The following is a 27,624-nucleotide window of genomic DNA, read 5'->3' as shown; positions in this document are numbered from 1 at the left end:
ACCAATCACGACTAGTATTATATGTAGACTGAATAGTACATACACTTGATAAATGCACATTAGGTACATATATCACCAATCACGACTAGTATTATATGTAGACTGAATAGTACATACACTTGATTAATGCACTTTAGGTACATATATCACCAATCACCACTAGTATTATATGTAGACTGAATAGTACATACACTTGATCAATGCACTTTAGGTACATATATCACCAATCACCACTAGTATTATATGTAGACTGAATAGTACATACACTTGAACAATGCACTTTAGATGCACATATCACCAATCGTGGCTAGTATATGTAAACAGAATAATACATACACTTGATCAATGCACATTAGATACATATATCACCAATCATGACTAGTGTAATATGTAAGTAGAATAATACAAACATTTGCTAAATGTACTTTAGATATATCACCAGCCATGACAGTAGTGAACTGTAGGCAGTTTATTACAATTTACTTCAATCAATGCACTTTAGATACATACAGTATGTCACTAATCATGACTATGTAGACAATATATACGTGATCAATGCACTTTAGATACATATATCACCAATCGTGACTAGTATTATATATAAACAGATCAATAAATACACTTGAACAATGCACTTTAGATATATCACCAATCATGAATGGTATTATATGAAGACAGAATAATACATACACTTGATCAATGCACTTTAGGTGTACATACCACCAATCAAGACTAGTGTAATATGTACACAGAATAATACATACATTTGATCAATGCAGTTTAGATACATTAATCACCAATCGTGACTAGTGTAAGATGTAGACAGATCACTGCATACACTTTATCAATGCAGTTTAGATACATATCACCAATCATGACTAGTGTAAGATGTAGACAGCTTAACCCATTCACTGCCAGGTTAACCCTCATCTCCCACTAGCAGAAGTGCCCAGTATCACATGTCTTGGGTAAAAGACCTACCATTGCAGCTTCCATCTCAATGTGCTTAGCACTGTCATTAGCAGCAATATGTCACCTATGAGTAGTATGACATAGGCAGGGAGGAGCAGCTCAGTGACCTGTCCTTCATGGTCTACTAGGGAAGGTATGGAGCCAAGGTGGAGGGGTGGGGTGGGTGGAGGTTTGATGGGGGGGGGGGGGGGGTGACACCTTATTGGTGATTGCTGTTTGCTTTTAGCGGAAGAAAAATGCCCTGTTTGTTTAGTTGTGGATGGAGCTGCACACAAGTGTGTATGTGTATTGTTTAAACAATAGGAAGGGGAGGGCTGAAGACAGAGAGAGGAGGGGGGTGTACCAAGGGGAACGCCTTATATAACTGCCCTGAAAAGTGGGTGTCATGTGGAGGAAGCTCTGTTAAGAAGAGGCACTTGTGTGTCAATCATCCTATCAGGGTCCCAGAGGCGAGGACAAGGCACATTACCTGCAAGCTTCCAGCGTGTGCTTATCTCTCTAGAAGTAAGAACCGGTTTGGTGTAAGGAGGAGGAGGAGGGAGGCCCAGCCTCCAGATAAGACTCCAGCAGTCAGCTCTGGGCTCCTAACACAGCTCGGGCCCCAAGCAGGAATATCACTGCTAGGAATGGTACCCCCACATTTGTCGGGACTATAGGAGATCAGTGGATACCCCAGGAGGACTCAGCACCCCCCTTTGTTTTATCCTTTCTCTGCCCCCCTATTTCTGTGCTCCTTTTGGGATGATTTCTGCCATCTCCAGCCCCTGGCTCACCCAGCTCTCTCACTTTTGCGATGTTGCAGCTTTCACAGCCAACAGCCTGAGCAGCCTGAACGCTTCGGGGGGCTACCACCTCTCCCCGTCTCCGGGGGACCCCTACAGCCAACATGAAGCCCACTATGAGCCGTGCTCCGCCGCCCAACACCCCTACAGCTTCGGTCCGGCCTCCAGCCACCCGTGTCCCGAACCCGAAGCCTCGTCCTCCAGCTGCTCGTCCTCCTCCACCCCGGGAACCGGCACCGGCAAGGCTCCGATCAAGAAGAACCCCAAGGTGGCCAACATCACCGTCCAGCTGGAGATGAAGGCTCTGTGGGATGAGTTCAACCAGCTGGGCACCGAGATGATCGTCACCAAAGCTGGAAGGTAAGTCCACCATCTCATTGTACACTAATCAAAGGTTCTGTGCCCATGGATTGTAGAGATAGGAGATCGCAAGATCACATTGTAGTGTGTATGGTCACCCTTATTAGTGACCTCTACCTGGATTCTGTCACTGGCCCTGCTCTTCTTCTGCAACCTGCCCCCCCCCCCCCCTGACCAGTCCAGGATAGGACTTCCATGGCCTGGGAAGAACATGGGGGGTGGAAGGCTGGGAGCTAGCTATGGAAAATAGACTGATCATTTCATAAGGCCGATATTTCATGCTGGAAGGAGAAAGAGCAGCATGAAGATCGCTAAAAGAAAACTAAAACTAAAATTAAAGAAAAACCTTAAAAATATTTAATTTCCCAACATTTCTGTAAACATAGGAGCTTCCTCACCTGCTAGATCGGCCACTGCCGGAATAAAGTAAAGTAGACACTACAAATGCTGGATGGACCCTCTGCACACTGCTATACACCCTGTCCTGCAAACCATGCAACGAAAAACAGGGCTATTTACTATATTGCAATACATGCACAGACAGCCTGATTTACTAAATTCACACCTGGAATTGCAAATATTAATTAGCCAATGATCAATTAGACAATCACAGAAAAACAAACAGAAAAACAAAAACAAACAAAAAAATACTATTTGACAATTACATCTACACATGATGATTATATAATTAAAATGAATTTATGATGTGAAGAGCCTCAACTCCTTTAGAAACCAATCCTCAGTATTAACCTGGCCATACATTATACAATTTTCGTTAGATTTACCTTCAACTATGTAGTGCAAGAAGGCCTGCCTGATTGCATACAATTTGAAAGTGTTTAGGTTCAACCTCATATATTATGTTTTTGGTAATAATCTCTAAAGAGAAATTTTACCAAAAAAATTGTATAATGTATGAGCAGCCTTATATTAGTAGATCCATAAAGTAAAAGGTCGATCCGGTCCTGTGTTTACAAACAGAGATGCTTTCATTTCATTACTGGAATAGGCACACCTTCATAGACAAAGTTAAAGGAGTTGAAAATGAAAACATCAATTAGCCAATTATGCAAAAGTAAATACATAAATAAAAATCCATGTTTGCTCATTTTTAGATAATTGCAGTGGATTTATTATGTGAAGATCCTCAACTCCTTTAGTAAATCACCCCTGGTATTAGGACTTGTATTGGAAGATCCATAAAGTGAAAGGTTGATCCAGCCCCGTGTTTATGCTTTCATTTCTATAATTCCTGGTGAATTCTCAGCCACCACCCAGGCACACCAGTATAAAGACCCCTGGGATTATTGTAGAAAATGGGAGATCTCTGCTTTGTGGAGTGTGAGCTGCACAGGACAGGACAGGATAAGCTGGTGTTAAAACACAGCAACAGTTCCCACGTCAAGGAGGCTTTCAGGACAATGCTAGAGATCAAGACACGCCGTGGATTCCTTACTTCAATGATTTACTTCTTCCCCCTGTATTATTCCAAATCCTGCTGGGTGTTCATCAGGTTTATAGCTCCCTACATTCAACAGGCAGATTTATAGAACACGTTTACAAAACTACTGTCCTCATCACACTGCGGTCATCCCATTTCATATCTACAAAAAGAATTCTTTTTATACATACATTATGGAAATAATCATTTTCATTGTAACCCAATGATCCTCCACCGAAATTTAAACCACACATGGGGAACTAGATATATAGATGACAGCTTTGACCCAAAAACTAGATACACAGTTCTTCATGTCTAGTGCACAATGGAACCTCTGCAGTGATATATTGAGTGCAAATGGTGCAGAATTCAAGTGTGGTCATATATATCAGACCACAAATATTTTACATATAAGAGTTATCTTAATATAAAACAAAATCATTTTGAATAAATCCAGTATATATATAGTATATAATAGTATAGTATATAATATAATAGTATATAGTATATAATAGTATATACACTTGACTAAAGAAGATGAGGATCTTCACACAACAAATTTATAAAGAAACATGTGCAAATGAAACAGGAATTTTCTTTTCACTGATTAAATAATTGATAATTGAATAATTGAAGTAAATCAGACGCTTTCTATCTATCTATCTGTCTATATATCTATCTATCTATCTAGATATATATAGCTACATATCTATATAGATATATAAATATCTATATAGATATATATATATATATATATATATATATATATATATATATATATATATATATATATATATATATATATATATATATATATATATATATATATATATATATATATATATATATAGATCTAGATCTAGATCTAGATCTAGATAGATATAAATAGATCTATATCTATAGATAGTGTGTGTGTGTGTGTATACGTGTATTCAGAGAGAGATAACAATATTTATCTTAAAGAAACTTATGATAAATAGATAGATAGATAGATAGATAGATAGATAGATAGATAGATAGATAGATAGATAGATGTGTGTGTGTGTGTAAGTAACACATGTATTTTAGACAGATGGGTTTTTCTTTCCATACATACATACATGTTCATGCCATTATTATTATTATTATTATTATTATTATTATTATTACTACTACTACTATTGTTATTAATAATAATAATACATTTTCATTGTTAATGCTATATCTGAACCATTTCTTATCACGAACACAAACTACTGGTGTTTATGGGTGCTAAAATATTACACATTATTAAATAATAATAAATATGTTATACCCTTTCATACTATACCAACCTACTATAATACCCCATTTAGCATACCAAAGCTTGCCCATTGGTTTTCCCCAAGTACATATAAATGCTGTTTAATTTACAAATACATAGGGAAAGTAGAAATATTGTATATTTATAAAATTGATTATTGCTTTTTAAATCATAAATATATCTACACACATTCCATTTTTTTGCATGTAGTCGTTTAAAATGTAGATCTTGCTTAAAATAACGTAAAATAAAATAAAAATTAAATTAAATGTTCAGCGCTGAGAGACAATCAGTGACCACAGTCAGGACACTTTTGACCTCAAGAACCAAAAAATGAGATCGTTTTATTATAAGTATGGGGTCACTGCAGCTGTTTGTGCTCCTGGAAAGTCAGACAGAAGACGCTGAAATATGATGTTTCCTGCCCAGGATTTTTTTTTTGAGTTTGGTCTGAATTGTAGAAGACAAGGATAGAACTTCCCAGCACCTGGCCCAGTTCCTAGGCTGCAGAGTCCCTACTGTCCCCTGCACAAGCCTGGCTGGAGATGTGACCTGAGCCTGGTTGGGTATTTAGTTCCTCTGTTTGCTCATTTTCCCCCCTCGAAGCTCAGAGTAAATATTATTCCAAGTTACTGAATCCAATTAGTTCACAACAGGTGATTGAGCAGAATGGGTCACTTTAGGAGAGGCAGATAGGAAAGGCAGAAAAAAATGCATGACATGGGGGTTGAAAAATGTTCTTTTAATTTCACACCACAGCCATGTACAGTTGGGGCTCCTATCCGGCACACATGATTAACCCTTCCAGCCCCTGCTGTAAAAGTGAGATCAATTCCATCTGATGAAACAACAGGGGCACCCTAAATACTCACACATAAGAGGGGAGCTATTCAGCTAAAGTGCCTGGACCTGAACACTGCAACTCTCAATCTAAGGATATCTAATCAGGGTCACACCTAGCAAGGACCGATCTACTTATTTCATTGATAAGCACATCTGTAACCCTTTCCTGCCTTTGGATCACCCTGGGAGCCCCTTTCCAGCTGTTTACAGAGCTGCCTTTTGTCACTATTTGGGGATAACTGCAGGAGGCGAAATATATAAATAATCGACATCTCAACACAGGGCTTCTATTGTTTGTTACACACAAGGATATTAGTCTTGGCCTAATAAGTCTTCATCAAATATTACCTTAAAAAATACCACTGCTTCCTAAAGTAATTATAACTAAACAAAATACACCTTTGATTTTGCAGGCAACCGACATTTATATATATATATATATATATATATATATATATATATATATATATATATATATATATATATATATACATATATACATATATATGTATATAATGACTATAAACATATGTGTGTTTGTGTATGTATGTGTGTGCGTGTATATCTTCTATATATATCTATATAGATATATATATCTATATATATAATAGATATATGTAGATATATTTAGATCTAAATCTATAGCTATAGATCTATAACTGTAGATATAGATATATATAAAAATCGTATAACTTTATGGTAAACTGGCCATAAACTAAAGTTGGAATTAAAACATAAAGAAACAATGTATATGAAAGGAACTACAATAGTTCGTTTTTATACTGTATTCACATGGTGCATCTTTGCAACTAATTTCAAAACTGTTAACATTATTATAAAAGAATATACGTGTGTGTTCTATCTATCTATCTATCTATCTATCTATCTATCTATCTATCTATCTATCTATCTATCTATCTATCTATCTATCTATCTATCTATCTAATGAGTGTGTAAAAGGAGGAAGAGAGAGAAATAAATTGATACATGTAAAATGATAAACTTAAATGTGTCTATATAAATATATATTATACTTTTTGGTAATGTGATCATTTCACTTACCAATAAAATTACAACTTTTTTTTTCACATAGGAATGATGAACATCATTTTTAAGTATCAATTGTTTTAGACAAATCAACAGATACAAAATAAATAATAATAATTTTTAAAAAAACATAAACAGACGAATGTATATAGTATGAAGATACTTTTTTTTTTTTCATTTCTAGACTCTCCTATGTGTTCTATAAAATAGGCCAGGTAGACAGATCGGGTCGGGTAATAGGGAAATGAAATCAGTCCTTGAATAATTCACACAGGGACCGGGTCAGCAGTCCTGCCATCTCCAGTTACCAGGCAGTAAATCCAGGGAGAATAGGGGGACCTGGCCCTGGGGACTGCTACCATTGTTTAGGTCCAGTCTTCCAGGAATGTGTGACATGACATCTTGTTACATTGGGAGCTCATGGAAACTTGTTTGAGGGGTAAATTAGTTAAAAGCGCCATTCAGAGATGGAAATGAGCAGGAAAATTTGTGTTGTGTGCAGCCGGTCTGTCCTTCCCTGCATTGTTCTGCTGACACTCCAGCCTGAGCAATGGCCTCCATGAGAAGTCAATCATAGGTTGGAGAAGGACGCCTCCACATTCCTGCAGTGTCTCCACTTCTTCTCCATCCAACCTGAGAGCATTCCCTCAACCATACAAGTCATCAGCACCCATGAACAGTGCTGGGGCACTCCATTCACTATTGCACACATTCTTCCAGATCTGGAAAACTCAGATCTCAATAAGGCATGCCATAGCAGTCAAAATAAAAACAACACTTGAGTTTGCCCAGAGATAAGGCAGATCGCTGTTATCAGGGATACACTCAGTTTAGCCTGGAGTAAATTAGTGGCTGCTCTGCACACACTTTGAAATGGATACCAAATCCTCGTGCAGGTTACAATTAGAAGCTTTTCAGCCACACTCATCAATCTAGAGCGATGTCAGGGAACGGAGATGGACGATAAAAATCCGATTACGGAATTGTCCAAAACCAAAATGGGAGCTGTTGTCATTAGCCCATTGTAGTGGGCCTGACAGGCGCTGTCTGGATGACTTGCACACTGCTAACTGCTGCACACTGCTGACTGCTGCACACTGCTAACTGCTGCACACTGCTGACTGCTGCACACTGCTGACTGCTGCACACTGCTGACTGCTCCTCCTCTCCTTCCTGACAGGCGGATGTTTCCCACCTTCCAGGTGAAGATCTTCGGGATGGATCCTATGGCCGATTATATGTTGCTGATGGATTTCGTACCGGTGGACGACAAACGTTACCGGTGAGTACAAGAAACACAATTATTTCCTAATGAAACCAGATCACAGAAGGGTGCAATTATTATATATGATATGAGATTTCATTGTGCTTTTTTGTTTTTTACTTATAGGGATTATGTTATTTGCTACATACTAATATAAGAATATTATTGGTGTACATGTATGGTAAATATAGAATTTATTTGTGATCTTAAGAGACAGCTTCCTCCTATAATTCCCGAAATGAATAATATATACACAGCGCACATGTCTTATATATCATCATTTATCATCTGATGTCATAAATATGACTCCCAAGGTAGATAAAAGATATATCACATCAGGGCAAGTATGCCTTATATATATATATATATATATATATATATATATATATATATATATAAATAACAGTTATTTTGAATCCAACGATATTTGAAACTGTTAGTCACATGGCTGGGAAAAAAAATCACAATTAATGATTTTTACATTTTATACTAAAACATTGGTATTCATTGTAAAGTATGAGCATTTTAGTATTCCCTAATCCATAAGGTGTTAATAGGAAATCATAGAAATACTGTTAAAAACTACGGGGTTGATTTAATAAAACTGGAGAGTGCAAAAACTGGTGCAACTGTTCATGGTAGCCAATCAGTTTCCACTTTTTAAAAAAAAAATATTTTGTCAAAGCCTTTTATTGAACAAGCTGAAGTAAGAAGCGGATTGGCTACCATGCACAGCTGCACCACATTATACACTCTCCAGTTTTAGTAAATCAATCCCTATTTATCATATTGGGGATTTCAGGTAAACTGGCCCTAACCAGGGAGGAATTTCATCTTTTGTTATTGATATTTATTATAGAAAAGCTAGATATACATTCAACAGAGCTGTGAGTAAACAGAAGAGTCTTTTTTTAGTCTGGGCAAGGATGACTTTTTATACAGAGTTATAAATTAATTTTCTGGATTCTGGTTTGGGGAAATTGCTTTGTTAGCCAACCATCCCTTTATTGCCTTCAGCAGAGACAATATCTATGCTGTGTGGTCTTATGAATGTAAAATTCTCTATATTATCACAGTGTGTTACCATTTTATTTCACAGGCAGAATTCTGACACTTTTTATATGACAGTTTGATATATGATTTGTAGTTTTTGTGGCTGCTCCAGCCGAGATGTATTATTTGTTTTAAATGATTTCCCATAAAATGGCTGGGTGTTTTAAACCAACCTGAGCAGAAAAAGAGGACTGTATAAGGGACCCAGGGGCTGGCATAACAATGAGAATAGTAGCAGCAGCAGTTTTTAATGAAATAAAGACAAAGGCATTGTCAGATCATAGTCTGCATATGGAAGGCTATACTCGGTTGAGGATTTAAAGGGGAAGTTGATGATGTCATTGTAGATAAGACAAGGGTGATGTCACATAAAATTAGGATTGGATTAAACATTTTGGGATCTCCACATTCCAGTAAGCGAGACATCATTTTTGGAAAACGTTACTATTGAATAAAATCCATAACTTACTGATCTGCTATTTCTTTGGAAGAAGCTTCTCCAGGAACCTTATGTCATGTCTCTGAGCGCCTGGAGAAGGTCAACAAGTTACTTCACTGAAAACACATGTTTATGGATTCAAATGGCCAAAAAACAAGGATGGAAGAATTCATTGGGGTTGATATACTAAAACTGGAGAGTGCAAAATCTGGTGCAGCTGTGCAGGGTAGCAAATTAGCTTCTAACTTCAGCTTGTTCAATAAAGCTTTGACAAAAAAAAAAAAATAAATAAAATAAATGAAACTGAAAGCCGGTTGGTTTCAATGCAGAGCTGCACCAGATCACACTCACCAGTTTTTAGTAAATCAACCCAATTGTATTAATTAATAGTATACCAATAATGTAAATATAGTAACACATCCTATACTAAAATAATTTGCAGCAAAACACAAACACAATGCCACTCACACATACCAATGATGAAGATGATGAATATGATGAGGATTATTATTATTAGTAATAGTAGTAGTAGTATTTATTAATCTTACTATTGTTACTGTTGTTGTTATTGATTTTGTTCTTATTATTATTGCTGTATAATAATAATACAGGCATACCCCACTTTTAAGTACACAATGGGGTTTATTTACTAAGAAAGTGCAAAAGCAGGCTCACTTTTGCATAGAAACCAATGAGCTTCCAGGTTTTATTTCCAAAGCTTAATTTATCAATCTGGGGTTAGAAGCTCATTGGTTTCTAGGCAGAAGTGAGCCTGATTTTGCACTTTCCAGCTTTAGTAAATAAACCCCATTGTGTACTTAAAAGTGGGGCATGCCTGTAATTAGTATTATTATCATTATATTATTTGTTTACTTTCTACTTTACCAATAAAATACAGTGAGGATCATTTAATAAAGGAGTTGAGAATTTTTTATATGTGAATTTTCACTTTGATGAAATAAATGGACAGTGGAAATTAATATTCATACAATGCAGATTTACAACTCCTTTAGTAAATCAGCCTGAAAACTTTGACCACTCCTGGACACACACACTGGTAGATGACATGTAATGTAATGTGCTGCAATGGAGTGATGACATGGCCTTGTTCTGTACATTGTAGGTACGCCTTCCACAGCTCCTCTTGGTTGGTAGCAGGCAAAGCTGACCCGGCCACCCCAGGGAGGGTACACTACCACCCGGACTCCCCAGCCAAAGGCGCCCAGTGGATGAAGCAAATCGTCTCCTTTGACAAACTGAAACTGACAAACAATTTGCTGGACGACAATGGCCATGTGAGTGTGAATTGGGGGATTGGGGGGAACAAGGCTGAGACTCTCATATCTCTATTATTAATCTGATATATTCATCTGGGCACCCGACACCACTGGAGCTGGGGGCTGATAACTGAAAACATATGGAATGCTAGACAATCGTTGGAGCATTGTATTCAGAAGCTTATATTTATTGTACATACACATATATATATATATATATATATATATATATATATATATATATATATATATATATATATATATATACATATATATATATATATATATATATATATATATATATATATATATATATATATATATATATATATATATATATATATATTCTATTGGCTTGTGGTTAGTAAACGATCAGCCCTGTCCTAGCATTGGAATCCTGATTTACTAAAGGAGTTGGGAATCTTCAATCAAAAAATTATATAATCATATAGCAAGCATCTGCACATGATTGGAAATTCAAATTAAATATGAATTTGCTTTTTTTTTCCGCATGTTTGAATAGTTGAATAGAATTATAATACGGAGTGAAAAGTTTCAACTCCTTTAGTAAATCAGTCTTAAATGAAAGAGGAGGCGGGCAGCACTCTTCCCAGGATCAGGCAATGCCCATAACAGGGACCTCTCCAAAAATATTCTATCGACAGGAAACAAAAATCCCAGGTTGTAACATTCCTTAATTGTTTCATTCATTTCGAAACATCAAGACCCAGGCTGCAGTTTCTGGTTGTGCACGGCTCTTCCAGCCAACAAATCACACATCCGAATAACAACTTACCAATGACAGTTTACACAACTAGGAGATAATGCTAAGAAGAGAATAGAAATCACATCAAAACATTTGTAGCAAAAGTAATAAAAGAGTCATTAGAAGACAGTGCAAATACTTGTGTGTACACATAAATAAGGAATCGGTGTACAGCACCTGAAATATACTACTTATTGCTACCACTACTACTGATGATGATGATTTTATTATTATTGTTATTATTATTATTATTACTACTACAATTTTTTCATTATTATTATCATTGTTGTTGTTATCATTATTATGCCATTAACGAAAACAAAGTATTTTCATTATTATTATCATTGTTGTTGTTATCATTATTATGCCATTAACGAAAACAAAGTATTTTCATTATTATTATTATTATTATTATTATTATTATTATGTTATTGTTATAATGATGAGTACTGTTATTATTATTAATACCATTTAATATTACTATTATCATTATTATGCGTCTTCTTGTTCTTCTTCTTCCCCTTCTTCTTCTTCTTCTTATATTGTTATGATGATGAATAGTGTTAATATTATTATGAATAATAACACCACAAATATTAATAACAATAATAATAATCTGGATATTTTCTTTTAATTACTTCTTATTCTTCTTTTTATTATTACTATTATGATGATGATGATGATGATGATGAATAACGTTACTATTATTATGAACAATAACACCACAAATAATAATAATAATCTGGATACTTCCTTTTCATGACTTCTTATTCTTCTTTTTATTATTATTATTATTATTATTATTATTATTATTATTATTATTATTATGATGATGATGATGATGATGATGATGATGATGATGATGATGAATAGTGTTACTATTATTATGAACAATAACACCACTGTTAAAAAACAAAACAAAACAACAACACCACAAATAATAATAATAATAATAATAATAATAATAATAATAATAATAATAATAGTAATCTGGATACTTTATTTTCATGACTTCTTATTCGTATTCTTCCTTTTTATTATTATTGTTATTATTATTATTTAGATACTTTGTTTTCGTTAATGAACTGATGTATTTTTTTACACTTGCTACAAATGTTTCGATGCTCTTTGACAAGTAGTAACTTGAACATCTTCGTGGTTTGCCTGCTTGTTTACTGAATAATGAAACAATCAAAGAGTGCCGCAAATAATAAATATGTGGGTTATGTGCATTTATACATGACGATTAAATAATATGCCTTGATAAGAGAACGTATAGATGGCCGGAAAGATACATATGTGGCCAGGGCAGTGATTAGAGCAGGACAGTGTCTAGAGTAGGGCAGTGAGGCAGTTGTCCAGGGCGCACAGAAGACAGGGGTGCAAAGTAAAAAAAAAAAAAAAAAAAAAAGAGAATGCCTTTGAATCCTGGTCAATAAGCAGCCAGGTAAATTTCGAAGTTACAATGATTGCATTTTGCCAGAATCACTGTGTTTTTGGGGAAATGTAGCCTAGAAGAACCATAGTTGCACTTGTGTGTAGTCCTGGAGATGGGGGGCTAATTGTGGCCGTGTCTTCCTGCAGATCATCCTGAACTCCATGCACAGATACCAGCCCCGGTTTCATGTGGTGTATGTGGACCCCAGGAAGGACAGCGAGAAATATGCAGAAGAGAACTTTAAGACTTTTGTGTTTGAGGAAACCCGATTCACCGCAGTGACTGCCTATCAGAACCACAGAGTGAGTATTTCTGGAGTTTATTACCGCTTCCAATGCATCATTTATCAGAGCCTTCCCAATGATGGATGATGGCCTGGAGAAGGAGAGGGGGGGGGTCTTATAATGCAGAGCAGCCACTACCAGCAAAACACAGCTCAGAGTCTGGAAGAAAGGAGACCAAGTCGTTTGCAAATAAATAGACTTTTCCTTTTACTGTTCCCATTTTCCAGCGATCAGTAAGGACATTTACATATGTCAAATTCACTTAGGAAAACGTTTCTTTGGGGAAGGCAGGGAGAAGTCTGTGCTTTTCTCAGATGGATGAAAAAGGCAGGAGAAAGTCCATGTATTTCTCAGGTACAGAAGCAGGGAGAGGTCTATGGGGTAGATTTACTAAAGGCAACTAGACTGTGCACTTTGCAAGTGCAGCTGCACCAGAGCTTAGTAAATGAGGTAAAGCTTTATTTTACAAGGAATACCCAATCATATGCAAGAAAAAAAAAACAGCATTTTTAAATTGCTCATGATTGGATGATGGAAATCTGCAGGATGGAAGTCCTTATTTACTAAGCTCTTGCAAAAGTGCACAGTTTTAGTAAATGAACCTGTGTCTTTCTCAAATAGGCACAGAAGGCAAGTAAATGTCTGTGTCTTCTCTGTTAGGTAGTGAAGGCAGGGAGAAGCCTGTGTTTTTCTCAGATAGGTGAAGAAGGCAGGGAAAATGCAATGGGGAAGATTTACTTAAACTGGTGCACTCAAAATTCTGTTGCAACTCTGCATAGTAACCGAACCAATCAGCTTCCAGGTTTTTATTGGCAAAGCTTAGTTGAACAAGCTGATGTTAGAAGCTGATTGGTTACTATGCACAGCTGCACCCGATTCTGAGTGCGCCAGTTTTAGTAAATCTCCCCAATGTTTTCTCTGTTAGGCGAAGAAGGCAGGGAGAAGTCTGTTTTATTCAAGTACATAAGGCAGGCATAACCCTTGGTACACACCTATGCGTTTTTTAGTGCATTTTGTGTTTTGCAGAAAAGCACTACAGTCCATTTAGCATGGTTTGCTATGGATCTAGTTCACATCTGTTCGTTTTGAGCCAGCGTGCTTTTTGGAAAGGATCAGGGATTTCTTTTTCCCGCAGCAGATTGCGTTTCCTATGTAATAGACTTCAATGGAGCCGCACCGAAAACGCAAGCGTTGTGTTTTTCTTTTTTTTTTGGGTAATAAGAAAGTATGACAGTTCTGTTCAAGTAGTGTGGCTTTGATGCAACTTTACACTCTCTGGCACTCAGCCCCCAGTCACACCTGTGTAACCTGTCATGCGATTTGACCGTTTTAAATCACATGACAAGTCGCAGCCTATTGTCCGCATTTGAAGCAATTTTAAAAGTAGCTGCTGCACTATATTTTGCAGGTTCAGGTGTGACTTTCAAAGACATCTGTGCAGGAAGTCGCACAGATGTCTTCCAAGTGGCACCTGAAGCACCACTGAAATACTTCAAGTGAAGTAGCATGATTTTAATGTCGCGCTCGCTGTGACCGAAAAAAAAGTTCAGTAGCATAAAAGTAGTATAAGTTAAGTAGCATTAAAAAAGTTAAGTAGCATCAAAGTCACACTACATGAACAGACCTGTCATACTTTCCTATTGGCCAAAAAAAAAAATGCAAAACACATCAAAAACGCATGTTCAAAAATGCAAAATATGGCAGAAAAACGCATCAACCGCAACCTGCATAGATATGAATTTAGCCTAATGCTGGCCATACACTAGTAGATTTTCATGTGAAAATATTCATACGTAAACTCGCACAAAAATTCTTTGTACATTCAATGAATGGGCAAATGTTGATCGAGAATATCACCTGATTGTAACATTCAATTTTTAAATGAAAGGAATTCCCAAACAAAAAACACATACACTGTCTGAAAATCTGTTCATTCGAGAAATATTTTCCATCCTGCTTCTTAGAATTTTCTCATCACTGTGGTTGAAAATGAACGTCGATTTGACCCAAGCAAAGCATGAAAATCTATACATGTGTGGCCAGCATGAGTCCGTTCCTCTCTGTTAGGTGATGAAGGAAGTAGTCTATATTTTTCTCAGCTAGGTGATGAAGGCAGGGGGAAGTTTATGTTTTTCCCAGGTACAGAAGGCAGGGAGAAGTCTGTATTTTCCCTCTGTTTGGCCTCAGGGATGTAAAAAAAAAAGCTGCTTTAACCACTTAAGGACCGAGCCTCTTTCTGAGATTTGTTGTTTACAAGTTAAAAACAGTTTTTTGCTAGAAAATTACTTAGAACCCCCAAACATTATACATTTTTTTTTCTAACACCCTAGAGAATAAAATGGCGGTTGTTACTTTCTGTCACACCATATTTGCGCAGTGGTCTTACAAGGGCACTTTTTTTGGAAAAAATACACTTATTTGAATTAAAAAATAAGACAACAGTAAATTTTCTTGTAATAGAAAAAAAAAAAGAATAACAGGACCTCTTAAATATGAGTTCTGGGGTCAAAAAGACCCCAGATCTCATATTTACACTAAAATGCAATAAAAAAAATTTTGTCATTTGAAAAAAAAAATTAAAAAATGGCTTCTTAAGAGCTATGGGCAGAAGTGACATTTTGACGTCGCTTCCGCCCTGCAATGGTATGGAGACGGGTGGGGGCTATCTTCCCCTCACTCGTCTCCATACCCAGCCAGCAGAAGGACCCGATCGCCTCCACCGCTGCTGACGGCCCCGATAAGGGGCCCTCTCCCCCGCCGATAAAAGTGATCTTGTGGCAAATCCGCTGCAGAGACCACTATTTTCAGAAGCCAGAACACCGGCCGAAGAAGAGGATACCAGGGTTATAGCAGCTAGCTGCTGCCATAACACAGATATCCCTCTTCAAAGTTAGGACGTATATTGGCGTGCGGCGGTCCGGAAGTGGTTAAGGGGCGTCTGGCATGTTTTTTTTACACCTCTGAACACAGCTGCATGTTAGATAATGTGTTGATGCACATGCAGGGGTTTATATAGGTATTTGTGGGCAGCGTTCAGGGGTGTAGAAAAAACTGCTAGAAACTTGCGTTCCTGGAGAAACATATTTGCGCTTTTTTTTTTGCTTAAGCATGCATAAACGTTTATAAACGCACACAAATGCACGTAAACAAGCGTAAAAAAATTCTAATGGCCAGTAGAATGAGTTTGTGTATACGCCTCTAAACACTATGCAGATAGAAACGCACATAAATGTGCATAATTGCAAGCATTTTTTAAGCTGATATTTTCGTCCAGTTCCTGACAGAAAGATCCAGTGTTTAGAGGAATTTCTCAATACGCCCGTGTGCATGAGGCCTTAGGTGTAGAAGGCAGGGAGAAGTCTGTGTTTTTTTTACTGTTGGCTGAAGAAGGTAGGGAGAATTCTGTTTTTCTCAGATAGGATGAAGCCTGTGTTTTCTATGTAGTTATATGTAGCAGGCCGGGAGAAGGTTGTGTTGGTCTCAGCTCTAGTTTAAAAAAAGGAACACAAGTTAGAAAATAATTGGATTCATAATCGGTCACATATTGGTGTATGCAAAAATGGAATTTGCACTGTTGGATCATGTATTGCAAGATTGGGTAAATCTGTGTATTGATTGGAAGGAATGTATCATAATACATGAAAAAAAAAATCCTCTAATGCAGATCCGAGTTTTAATTAGATTTAAACGTTCTCACTTGTATACTTTCAGTATTTAGCTCTGGCTGTAACTAAATTCCTCGCAAACCATCGTTGAAAAATATAAGGGAAAAAAAACTGACTTTAGAGAGGTATTTAAGTAAATTATGCTGTATATGTGGGATATGAGCACTCCTCCTCTCTGGCCTAGTAGAAGTACTATATATGCAGCAATCTATGCTGTTAGGAGAGTGCCTGGAGATGCTGACTGTCCATCTGCTAAATCACTTGGCCATGTAGAGCAGGAAGTGGGGAGCAGAGGGCTCTGTCACTGATGGACATCAGGAGCCAAAAACTGCAGAAATTCAGTCACTAGGAAATAAAAACAACTCTGAAGCCCAGAGGGATACCATTACCTATGTAAACCCTAGACCCACTCTACTTTGACTTCTATGGCTTCCCCACTGCTAAATGTCAATCAAATTGTGTTTGGACAAATCTGCTTTTCTGTTTACCTAGATGTGCCAATCCCCATGTACAAACCTAGCACAAAGGAAGTGCCCATCACTGGTCAATTTCCACTAATATAATCAGGTAAACAACTGCAAATAAAGCAGCAGGGGCCTGCCTTTTAATCTAAATGGATGCAGGCATTTAGTAGGGCCAGAGAATATTAAATTAGCCATTCAGTTCCTAATTAGGTTATTCTTTTAACCTTTTTCAAATTTAGTATTTATTATTATTGTTACTGTTATTATTATTTCCTATTCATTTTGTTATGTTTTTATTATAATATTATTATTATTATTATATACGATTTATATAGCACCAACAGTGTACGCAACGCTTTACAATGTGGGGGGGGGGGGGGGGGACAGCACAATTGCACAATTACAGCACAGTTAAATACAGAATATTTTTTTAAATTATCATCATTTTTTTATTTTATTTTTTTATTCACCCCAGTAAGGTTATTCTCAGTTATCACATTCATATTGGAAGGATGGGTGTAGAATTAGTAGCTATTGGAGGCTCATAGCACATACACAAGCACACAGCTCCCCAAAGCCAAGATTTTCAATAAACAAGTGAACTGAGGCTCATTGAGATCAAGGGAGGGCATCTGCGCAGTCAGGAGTGGCGGTGACTGCTCCCATCTATGAATGCTGTGTGCAGATTTTCTGAGCACAATCTTACAGGTTTGCAGGGAAAGAAGTGGTGTCTGCAGAGCTCATGTGAGGTTGGCATTTTCCTGATGACCTGGGACAGCTGCTCTCTTTCTCTCTCCCCCTCTCACTGCCTCTCTCCTGGTTTCTATCACTTTGACCTCTAAGTCTGAAACTGTCACTGAAAGGGCTTAAAGTTTGTTTTTCAACCCATTCCGGAAACTCACAATCACATACTTTATCCACGGATTTACTTAAATATAGAAAATGCCCTGCCTTGTCCCAGATGAATTAAATAAATACACACGTATGATTTAGCTAGCGATTTGTCTTAGCTGTTCTGCTGTTGACCCATCGATGTAATGTGGCGTATTCTTACAAGTGCATAACACACCCTCCTATTCTCCCAGCAGCTTGCCTGCTTTCTCCTCCAGCTAGCGTTACAACATAGTTTTTTTTTTTACTTATAGAGAAGAACCATATGTTCCTCTGCAGATCACCAAAACTGCTTCTTTAGACCATGGGCCACTAGTGGTTAAGCTGTATGTAAATTGTCAGGTTATGGCAATATAGACCGATTCAGCTTCTGTATTTATTGGGCCATGAGGTTGTCCACATAGACCAATTTTTCTTCTCAATTTTTTGCCCAGTTCTACAAAGATTTGATGATGCAATCGATATTTACAAGACTGCGAAAAAAGTAAATGCGGGTGGGAATGATGGCTTTGTGACATTTGAACAATTTTCCATGCTGTCGTTCTTTGTTATGATTTTGGTTTTGAAATCAAAATCGCAGTGGCTATGCCATCTTCTGCTTTCAATATTTAACATCTCTTGTAAACAATAGGTTGCCACAAATGAGTTTGCTTGGTATTTGTGTACCAGTTGAGCAAAACAAAATATAATTCTGTCTAGGTCCAGGCTAAGTCTCGTGAGAGTTTAGAGGAAGTTTGGCAAAGTCTTGGTACTCTTTATTGAAATAAAGAACACTGGATTCTAATCCTAAATTTTGTGTTTTATGAGCTGTATTTAGTCTTGGAGTTAGGTTGTTTTCTTCCGATAACTGGCACATTGAACAGTAGTTGTTATCTTTTAGGTTTTAAGTGTTCTGGTTTTTAATGGGCAGATTTATCAAGCTCAGTAATCTGTTTTCTTACATAAATTTGCCTTTCTATAAATTTATGAAAGGTATTTTGGCAATTAAATCAATGTTCTGTGGCTGGAATTCTCTGCAATGGACAGCCCCATAGTTCCAGATGTTTTGCTTTCTTGCATAATCAATAGGTTTTGAATATTCAATGATGTGTAGGGCAGTAAGACAAAATACAGTATTTTGTGATGCCAACAAATGCATGAATAAATTGAATATAGTTTCATTTTATTCAGTTTTCATTTTTTATTCCTTTAATGCCATTATTTTATAAGAGATGTCTATAAAGTTCTAAAGGAAAGTGTAGTCGGCACTTTGACATTTAATTCTGTTAAATAAACCTGCCAGGTTGTCTGCATTCATGGGGTTTGAATGGGAATAAAACTCTGGACATTTGTCCCATTATGACTCTGCCCTAATGTGGGATATTCAAAAATAGTGCCCCCACTATCATGATATTCAAATTTTGGCTAAACACAAATTCAACCTGAAGTTTCAAAATTATAATTAGATTAACATTTTTACTTTTTGATGGAATTGTCATCAATTTTGGCCCAAACATAATGCCCAGCACTCTATTTGATACCGAAGCATACTTGCTGCTGCTAAAATGACCAGAAAAGGTACCAGCTTTTTTAACTAAAATGAATACAATACAAATAGGTTGGAGTGCTTCTTGTTGTCTGTAAGCAACTAATTAAAAAGAAATGTCAATTCCACAGCCAAAATATTTACACATTTACTGATGCTGTCCCTGAGAACCATTGTGGTTCTGTAACACTACGTATAACTTTAGGGCATCCCCTAACCTGTAATTTTAGGGGTTTGTGTATTTTCAACGTGGGCCTAAAAGTCTTAACAAATGCTTTTTATTTTATTTTTTTTTTGGGTTGGCAAGGTCCCCTACAGTTCTTCAAAGGGCCAAAAGTGGCTTTAAAAACAGTTCCCCCTGAGTTTAATGCAATTCGATCCAAAATTTTGAATTTGCCAAATTGTATTTTAATTAAAAAATTTGGGGATCAATCAAATTTAGCACATTTGTTTATTAATAGCATGACTCATGCAAGGTGTAATAAAGCCTATTCATAAGGAACCTGAATTTTCTGGTCCTATTTTTTACCTAATTTAGAATCAGCTATTGACATTTCAATTTCATGTTGGTTTGGTGACACTGTTCACAAGCAAAACAATACCTAGTAAATCGTGAATTTGAGTTGGCAAACCATTGATCATTATCCCCCTCAATGTTTCTCTCGAAATTGATTGTCGGCAGAGAATAATTTTCCAACATATTAAAAAATAATTTTATCTGGCAGTTCACTTTTATTAATCATCAGTTAGTTTGTTTTGTACCCTGATTGTTGTGATCAGTGTTTGGTTCACCTAATTTTGTGGAATTTCCAACCAGTCTACTGAAGTATCAGAATCACAATGTAAAAACCTTGCACCTAGAAAGTAGCTTTCGGAGATTTTAAAAGAGGAATTTTAGTTTGTCCCCCAAACCTGTGTCCTGAAAACAAATTAAATTAAAGTAAAAAAAAATTAGCCCACGCAAGGTTTTATTCCTTCTCTCTGTATTTCTCCTTATTTTTAAATACATTGAACGCTTTAAATAAGCCTTGTCAATTAGAATTTTCAAATGTTAATAATTTATCTTTGTAGATCCCAAACACTGAGCTGGTGTAAAAATTACATTTTTTATAACTTTTTTTCCTTACCTAAATAGGTTTAAGAGAACATTTTCCCCTATAAACTGATAGGCCATGAAAGTTAATACAGTTATCCTTTTTAGTAAATAACCGCTCTTCCCCTCCAGCGTCCAAGGAGGGAAGCAGCTGGTAATTTTTTATACGAAGTTAATATAAATACATTGAAGTAGATTTACTAAAGGTGTAACCTTTTCAGCTAACCCAGTGAATCTATGTTCCATTCAGCTATCCAGGCAAGTGCAACGGAAATTCTTATTTTTACATTCTCCTGGAAACAAGTGGGTGTTTAATGTGGTGGAAAAAGGCCTGTTTAGTAAATCAACACAGCTGAGTCTTAAAAATTGTAATTATAAGATCTAACTTTCACCTCAACTTGAGCTGTAGTGTTTATTCCCTGGGACTGATGTACTAAGAGAGTTCAAGAAGCACTTGGAATAGTGAAGCTGTATCCTCCTATACCCAATCATGCACAGGGGAAATTAAATAAACAGTACTTAACCCTACATATGATTGGATAATTCAAAAAAATAGAGCTTCACATTGCTAAGTGAACATTCTCTACTCCTATAGTATTCTGATTATTGTATTTATACTTCCTATTATGTTTGGGGAAAAACAGTTAAAATATGTTTGTTGTCCTTTTAGTCAGGTAATTCTAAAAAAACATATATATATATTTCCAGCCAAGCCTTATTAAGCTACACCATAGTGGCGATCCTGCTGCTGGCGGGAACACACCAGCAAATGGATCTCTAGAGAGAGCGTGAATTGAACTTACCAATATTTACTGCATGTGTCCCTCTCTGTGTTGTTTCCTCATTGGTTGGAACACTGCAGCATCTACCTCAACAGTGAGGCAGCAAGGTCTTGCTGTACCAGCCAGTGTGAAAATGATGACATAGTTACAAGTGCAGATTTTAGTGTTTTTGTTGGTCTCTCTAGCCTTCTGGTCACTAGTACGTTGTCACCAGCAACAGGTTTGCTAGTGTCCAGTCTGCAACTTGCCTTAGTCTCTATTCACCAACCCTTATCAGTTACTGCTTGTCACTAATCCTGCAGTCCAACCTCAGTAATGTGAAAATGCATAAAAATGTATGGCCAGCAGGTGGTGCTCATTTATCAGACTAACATTACCTGAATTGTTGAAAAAATCCCACGCTGTATAGACACCAATAGCTCAAGCTGAAATTCACACACACAAGTGAATAAGTCAGATTAGTGAATTCTCCCCCTCCCTGACTCATACTGAGTCTCATAGCCTCCCGCCTCAGAAAACCCCAATCCAGTGTCATTTGTATACACTTTATTGAATGTTCACTTATGAAATTGTAAGAAATGTAAATATTTTAAAAAAAAGATAAAAGATTAGTTAGAAAAAAACTTTTAAAAATGTAAAATAAAATCAACCAAAACCACTATATTATGAAGGCACTTTGCTGATTAAAATTGCAATACACAAAACAGAGCCAAAGTCAATGTTATACACTTTCAGTTTTTAATTAGCTTAGGAAAAAATAAAACTTGAAAAGGCATTACCATAGACAAGTGCTTTGCTTTTCTAGCTTTTGTTTTTCCATATCTGCTCCAACAACATTTTAAAAAGAGGTTAAGCTCAATTTTAGGCCTTGTTCACACCTCAATAGCGCACAACCCAAAACACGAACTATTCAAAACTCACATATATGTACAGGACTTTTAAAAAAGTAATGAAGTTCACATACATGGTTCGTTCAAATGAATGGCTGTGCATATCAAAACACATAAAAACTAAAATATATTTCAAAAAGGCGTGTGTGTGTATATATATATATATATATATATATATATATATATATATATATATATATATATATATATAATTTATGAACAAGGCCTCAGTAAACCATTCTTTAACTGTTTAAATAATTTTAACAGACGAGAACTGATAAGGTTTAAATGTCACCGTTTTCACAGCTCCTAATAAATATTTAAGTGTGTGTCACTTTGCAGTTCTGGAAATCTTGGTAAATAGTGTAACGTATAATCTAATAAACAGTGTAGTGCAACCTTAATCACAGATAGGTTGCACTAATTGAGATTAGTTGTTTTGAGAAAAATGTCTGATCTGTGGAGAATAAGATAATTCATACTCATGGAAACTGAAAACTGGCACTGTTCTTAGGACTTACTTTTCATTTTTTGTGTATTTAAATGTTATTAGTGTACAGTCACTTTATATTTTTATTAAACTTTTTTCCACTCTTTTTTTTTCATCCTATTAAAAATATGTAAAATAATGAGTCTAATTAAAGACCATTTTTTGTCACGGGAACAAGTGGAGGATAGTTGACGTGAGCTTCCATAACCCTCAAATACCATTGCACCTTTAAAAACTACCTTCAATTCTCCTTCTCAATTGGCTCCAATGCATTTCACCAAAATGACGAAATCTGAGAAGAAGTAAAGACTGCAGTTAATGGAAATTTTGCTAAATAATCAATTAATGCTGACTGCTAAATCTACACATAGACCAATTCCAGCCCTCAAACAGAACTTTTTTATTAACCGATTTTGAATGTATGAATACATTTTTTTAATTGAGTTGATATTTTCAAGAATATTTAATATATATATATTTTTGCTTCATCCTAGATAACCCAACTTAAAATTGCTAGCAATCCCTTTGCCAAGGGCTTCCGGGACTGTGACCCAGAAGACTGGTGAGTATTGTCTATTGAAAAACATTATTGTGAAAAATAGTTGCAGAGCTGAAAAAAATCGCTCTCTCACAATGAATAAATGTGTTTTGACTATTTCCATTTTAACAGATGTGGATATACAAGCTCCTAGGACAGAAAAATCACTACAACCTTACATTTCCAATTTTATGAACAAGGTTCCTTTCAATAACAAAATCTTCACTAGCACTTGCACTGTATTGACTTTAGTTGAAGTGCAAGTGGCTGCATGCCTCAGACCTCAGTGCAAAATGTTTGCACAGGGATATCAAGAATTTGCTAAACCGGTATATGCAAAGCAGAAATGACGATGAATGGTTACTAAAATGAATATATAAAACAGCTACTGTTTTATTTGAGCATTTTTAGTAAAGCCACTTGGCTTTTATTCTGTTTGTATTTAAATATACATCAGGAGTCATTTAGTAAATATGTAATGTTTTACATGAGGCATGTTTCTATTTTTAATTCCAGATAGCCAAGCATGGCTATGGGGAAACAGATTCATTTTTTTTTTTTTTTTAACTTGGCTGAATATTTGAGGTAGACAAAGACTAATTGTGACATGGCCTGGTAAAAGAAGCTGTAAGACATAGTTATTTGATTGGTTGTGCCTGAAGGGATTTTGCTTACCATTGGTGGTGTTAAAAAAAATCATATTTTGAGTATCGGCAGCTTCCATCAACACTTCCTCTCCTTCCCATCATGAACCCCTTTGCTAGTTATGTGTAAGATGAGATTCAGATCATGCATGTATATCAGACTACCCTTGTAGGTCTTCAGGTGGTCAACTCCCTTTAATAAACAGGCTGAATATGAAAATATAGGAAATAATTGAAACAAAATGTAAGAAGGCCTTGTATGGGCTTGTTCATGCAGTTTCCTAAAGGACCACCTCTCCCTTATCAGGCTTCTATAAACAAACAGGTGAGAGATGGGAGAGAGACAGGGCAGAGCAGGATAGCATAGAGATCTGAAAAAAACAGCACTTTTGCTTGACCTTCTTCTGACATTAATTTTTGGCAGACGGTGTGTATGTTACTAATACATCCCTGCCTGGAGAACAATAGTTCTCTAAGCTGCCCTACTCTGCTATCTCCTATTCTCCTGTGTCTAATCCACTTCATTTTACAAAAACGTGATGGAAAAAAGACAGTCCTTTCAACCATGTGATCCTAGCTTAAAACAGTATTGGAACACATTTATAAAGTTAGTATCAGATATTGAAAGTATATTCTGTCTGCTCTTCTGCAGTTTGCTTGTTATCAGCATTAGAGTTAGTATAGCACTGGAACTTATTTCCATTTCAGACCCAGATGGTAAGTTCCATTGTCTGTCATACAATGTTTCTGGTTGCTTTAGAAGTCCTATGCTTGTTGCTTATTTAATCACTTGGCCATTTTTCAGTAGTATTATTTAGCCCCAGCTGGGCCATTGTACTGTTCTTTTTACATAGATACACTGACTTCTGGAAAAGCATATTTATCTTTATCTATATTTATCGTTGCCTCATTGATAAATGTGTCCCAGTATTTAGCTTATTATGGTCATGTACAATTTGGGATTGACTTATTTCTGTTTTATCTGGCAGGCCTAGGAATCATCGGCCAGGATCTCTTCCTCTTATGAGTGCGTTTGCAAGGTCTAGGAATCCTGTTTCATCACCTCCACAAAATGGAAGTGACAAAGGTCAGTGAAATATTTCCAGCCTCGATGCTTATCAATATGCTGGCTCACATCATGTCTATGCTAGCAGAATGTATAGTACCTATGTTCTATTAAAAGAAATGACCCCATGAAAGCAAATAGTAAAAAAATCACATGTCTAAGTAATGATAGGAAATACTATATTGACCTTTAGTAAACTAGATCCAGAGTTCTCAACAAGTGTACCCCTAGGGAATTCTCCTGTTTGCTAAAGTACATGCATCTTAACAGAGTTTTAAAAAGAATATATCATTTATAAAACAGATCTCAGGTATGCAGAATAAGGGGGTACTGGTAATAAATACAGCAATATCAAGGGGTACATACTTGACTTATCACTTGACTTGACTTGAATTAATCGCTTAACTGCATGACCTATAATATGTCACATGATAGGTGTGATGAACAGTTGTTGCTCATTACAGAACTTGTCTATTGACCGCCAAATTTCCAGACAAATGGTAACTTCAATTTTTAAGTAAATTATTTGGAAACTTCTTGTTCAAATTAATTTATTCCAATTTTACAATTCAGTAAAAATTTAGTTTAGCAGCAGCAGAAAACAACATGTAGCACACTACACTTTAGTTATCTTGCTGCATATTCAAGCACCAACACCAATCTACATTATTTCTGCTGTGCTTGGACAAGTCAGTGGAAAGAAGGGGGTGTAATTATTTAAGTTTTTTTTTCTGCATCACCCTGCCATGTTCCTGTCTGGCCCCTTGAGCTTGGAAATGCTAAATGCAGCACACAGAAACATTGTCAGCATTTTCAAAGCAGCTCCTAAAGAGGAAGCCTTGATTTTGCATCTGGCTTCTTTCTTATAGGATGCTTACATTGCTTGGGTCGGTTCCTGGGCTTAGTGTTAGGATCTAGTCATCAGGATCTTTGCCAGCTCACTTTATCTTCCTATGCAGACCCGAGAGCTCTTAACAGTGCTGTTTTCATATGTTATGCAGTCTTAATCTTGTTTTGGCTTATTCAGCATTGTGTGGTCTTAACACTATATTATGATGGGTAGCCAGAGATAGGCATATCTCCCACCGAAAATGACAGGTGGTGCCTATGTACCAGTACTTGGAGGAAAATGTCACTATGTAGGAAAATTAACCTTTTCTGAAATGTTTGAAAGTAATGTGTATCGTAAGAACCACTTCACCTGAAATATTGCAGTATACAATTATCTTAAGTGATTATCACATCACATATGTTGCATATGTACCATATGTATATTCATCTTCTAAATATAAGCCACACAATGCCAATGTCCCCATCCATATTACATCTATAAAAAGGAAGAAAGGAATACTAAAAAATATGTAGTCTAGAGATGTTACATGGATTATATATATATAATTTGTAAAAACTGACATCCACGACAATCCTGGCTACAGTCATAGCAAAATACACACACATACATAACTATTTGCTCTTATAAGGCTGCCCTAATTAACTAGGAAATCAATCAGAACCTTAATTCCTTAATTCCAACCAGAGGCATAGGCTAGCAACATATAATACTAAGAATAGTTTAAAATCAATAGTTAAAACAGTTTATAAAGCAGTCTAAGAGCATGATATATATATATATATATATATATATATATATATATATATATATATATATATATATATATATATATATATATATATATATTCTGCATAAAGATGAATTTAATCAAACTGCTCATTGCAAACTGCATTTAAAGTACTAATATGCCTATTTTCCAGTGTGCAGATAATATGCTATATTCTCACTTTTCTAGTTTTGAAAGTAGAAACAATAAAACTATTCCCTCAGAGACCAATTTAATATCACTTTACGTGAGGTCTTGAAAAAATGTAAATTAAAAAAAAATTTTTTAACAAATCTGCTAATCCCTTTTTTTGTGAGCAATTTAATGAAAATAATCTTAGTAAACTCTACTAAATCTACTAAAACAACCCACTCTTGATGCGGCTTACCCTTTACCCCAGAAGTCATCTAACGGCTAAATTTGCTAATAGCCACCAGGAGAACCTTTAGAACAATATATATAACACTAATATGTAAATAAATAGTAAACATAAATTCCAGCAAGCAAGAAAAAAGTGAAAATTATCAAAAATGACATTTGGGAAATTTTGCAAGTGCATTTACTAAAAATGCATTTTTTTTTCCGTCAAGGTCATAACAAAATGTTATTATGTTACAAGTACATATAGTAATCTTTGAATCTAAGAACAGTCATTTTACACTCAAAGCCAGTGCTGTTGTCTATATAGACCTACAGCTACATGGAGGCT

General features: G+C 36.0%; 1 protein-coding gene across 4 annotated transcripts in view; it reads left to right on the top strand.

Annotated features, from left to right (window-relative positions):
* TBX1 (T-box transcription factor 1) overlaps window positions 1–27,624 on the top strand; it is a 48,417-nt gene that overhangs the window by 12,711 nt on the left and 8,082 nt on the right. For 3 of the 4 annotated variants that reach the window (XM_073628909.1, XM_073628903.1, XM_073628905.1), the window contains 6 exons: window positions 1,775–2,114; window positions 7,908–8,009; window positions 10,607–10,778; window positions 13,111–13,266; window positions 23,543–23,610; window positions 25,220–25,317. In XM_073628909.1, the coding sequence (XP_073485010.1) occupies window positions 1,775–2,114; window positions 7,908–8,009; window positions 10,607–10,778; window positions 13,111–13,266; window positions 23,543–23,610; window positions 25,220–25,317 (936 nt within the window). Of the gene's footprint in view, window positions 1–1,332; window positions 2,115–7,907; window positions 8,010–10,606; window positions 10,779–13,110; window positions 13,267–23,542; window positions 23,611–25,219; window positions 25,318–27,624 lie in introns of those variants that run through there. The other variant, XM_073628913.1, reaches the window with a different exon arrangement.

The sequence above is a fragment of the Aquarana catesbeiana genome, linkage group LG01, assembly GCF_042186555.1.
Source record: "Aquarana catesbeiana isolate 2022-GZ linkage group LG01, ASM4218655v1, whole genome shotgun sequence".
Taxonomy (NCBI): Eukaryota; Metazoa; Chordata; class Amphibia; order Anura; family Ranidae; genus Aquarana; species Aquarana catesbeiana.
Note: the sequence above shows the minus strand (reverse complement) of the source record. Positions and strands in the feature narration are given on the sequence as shown.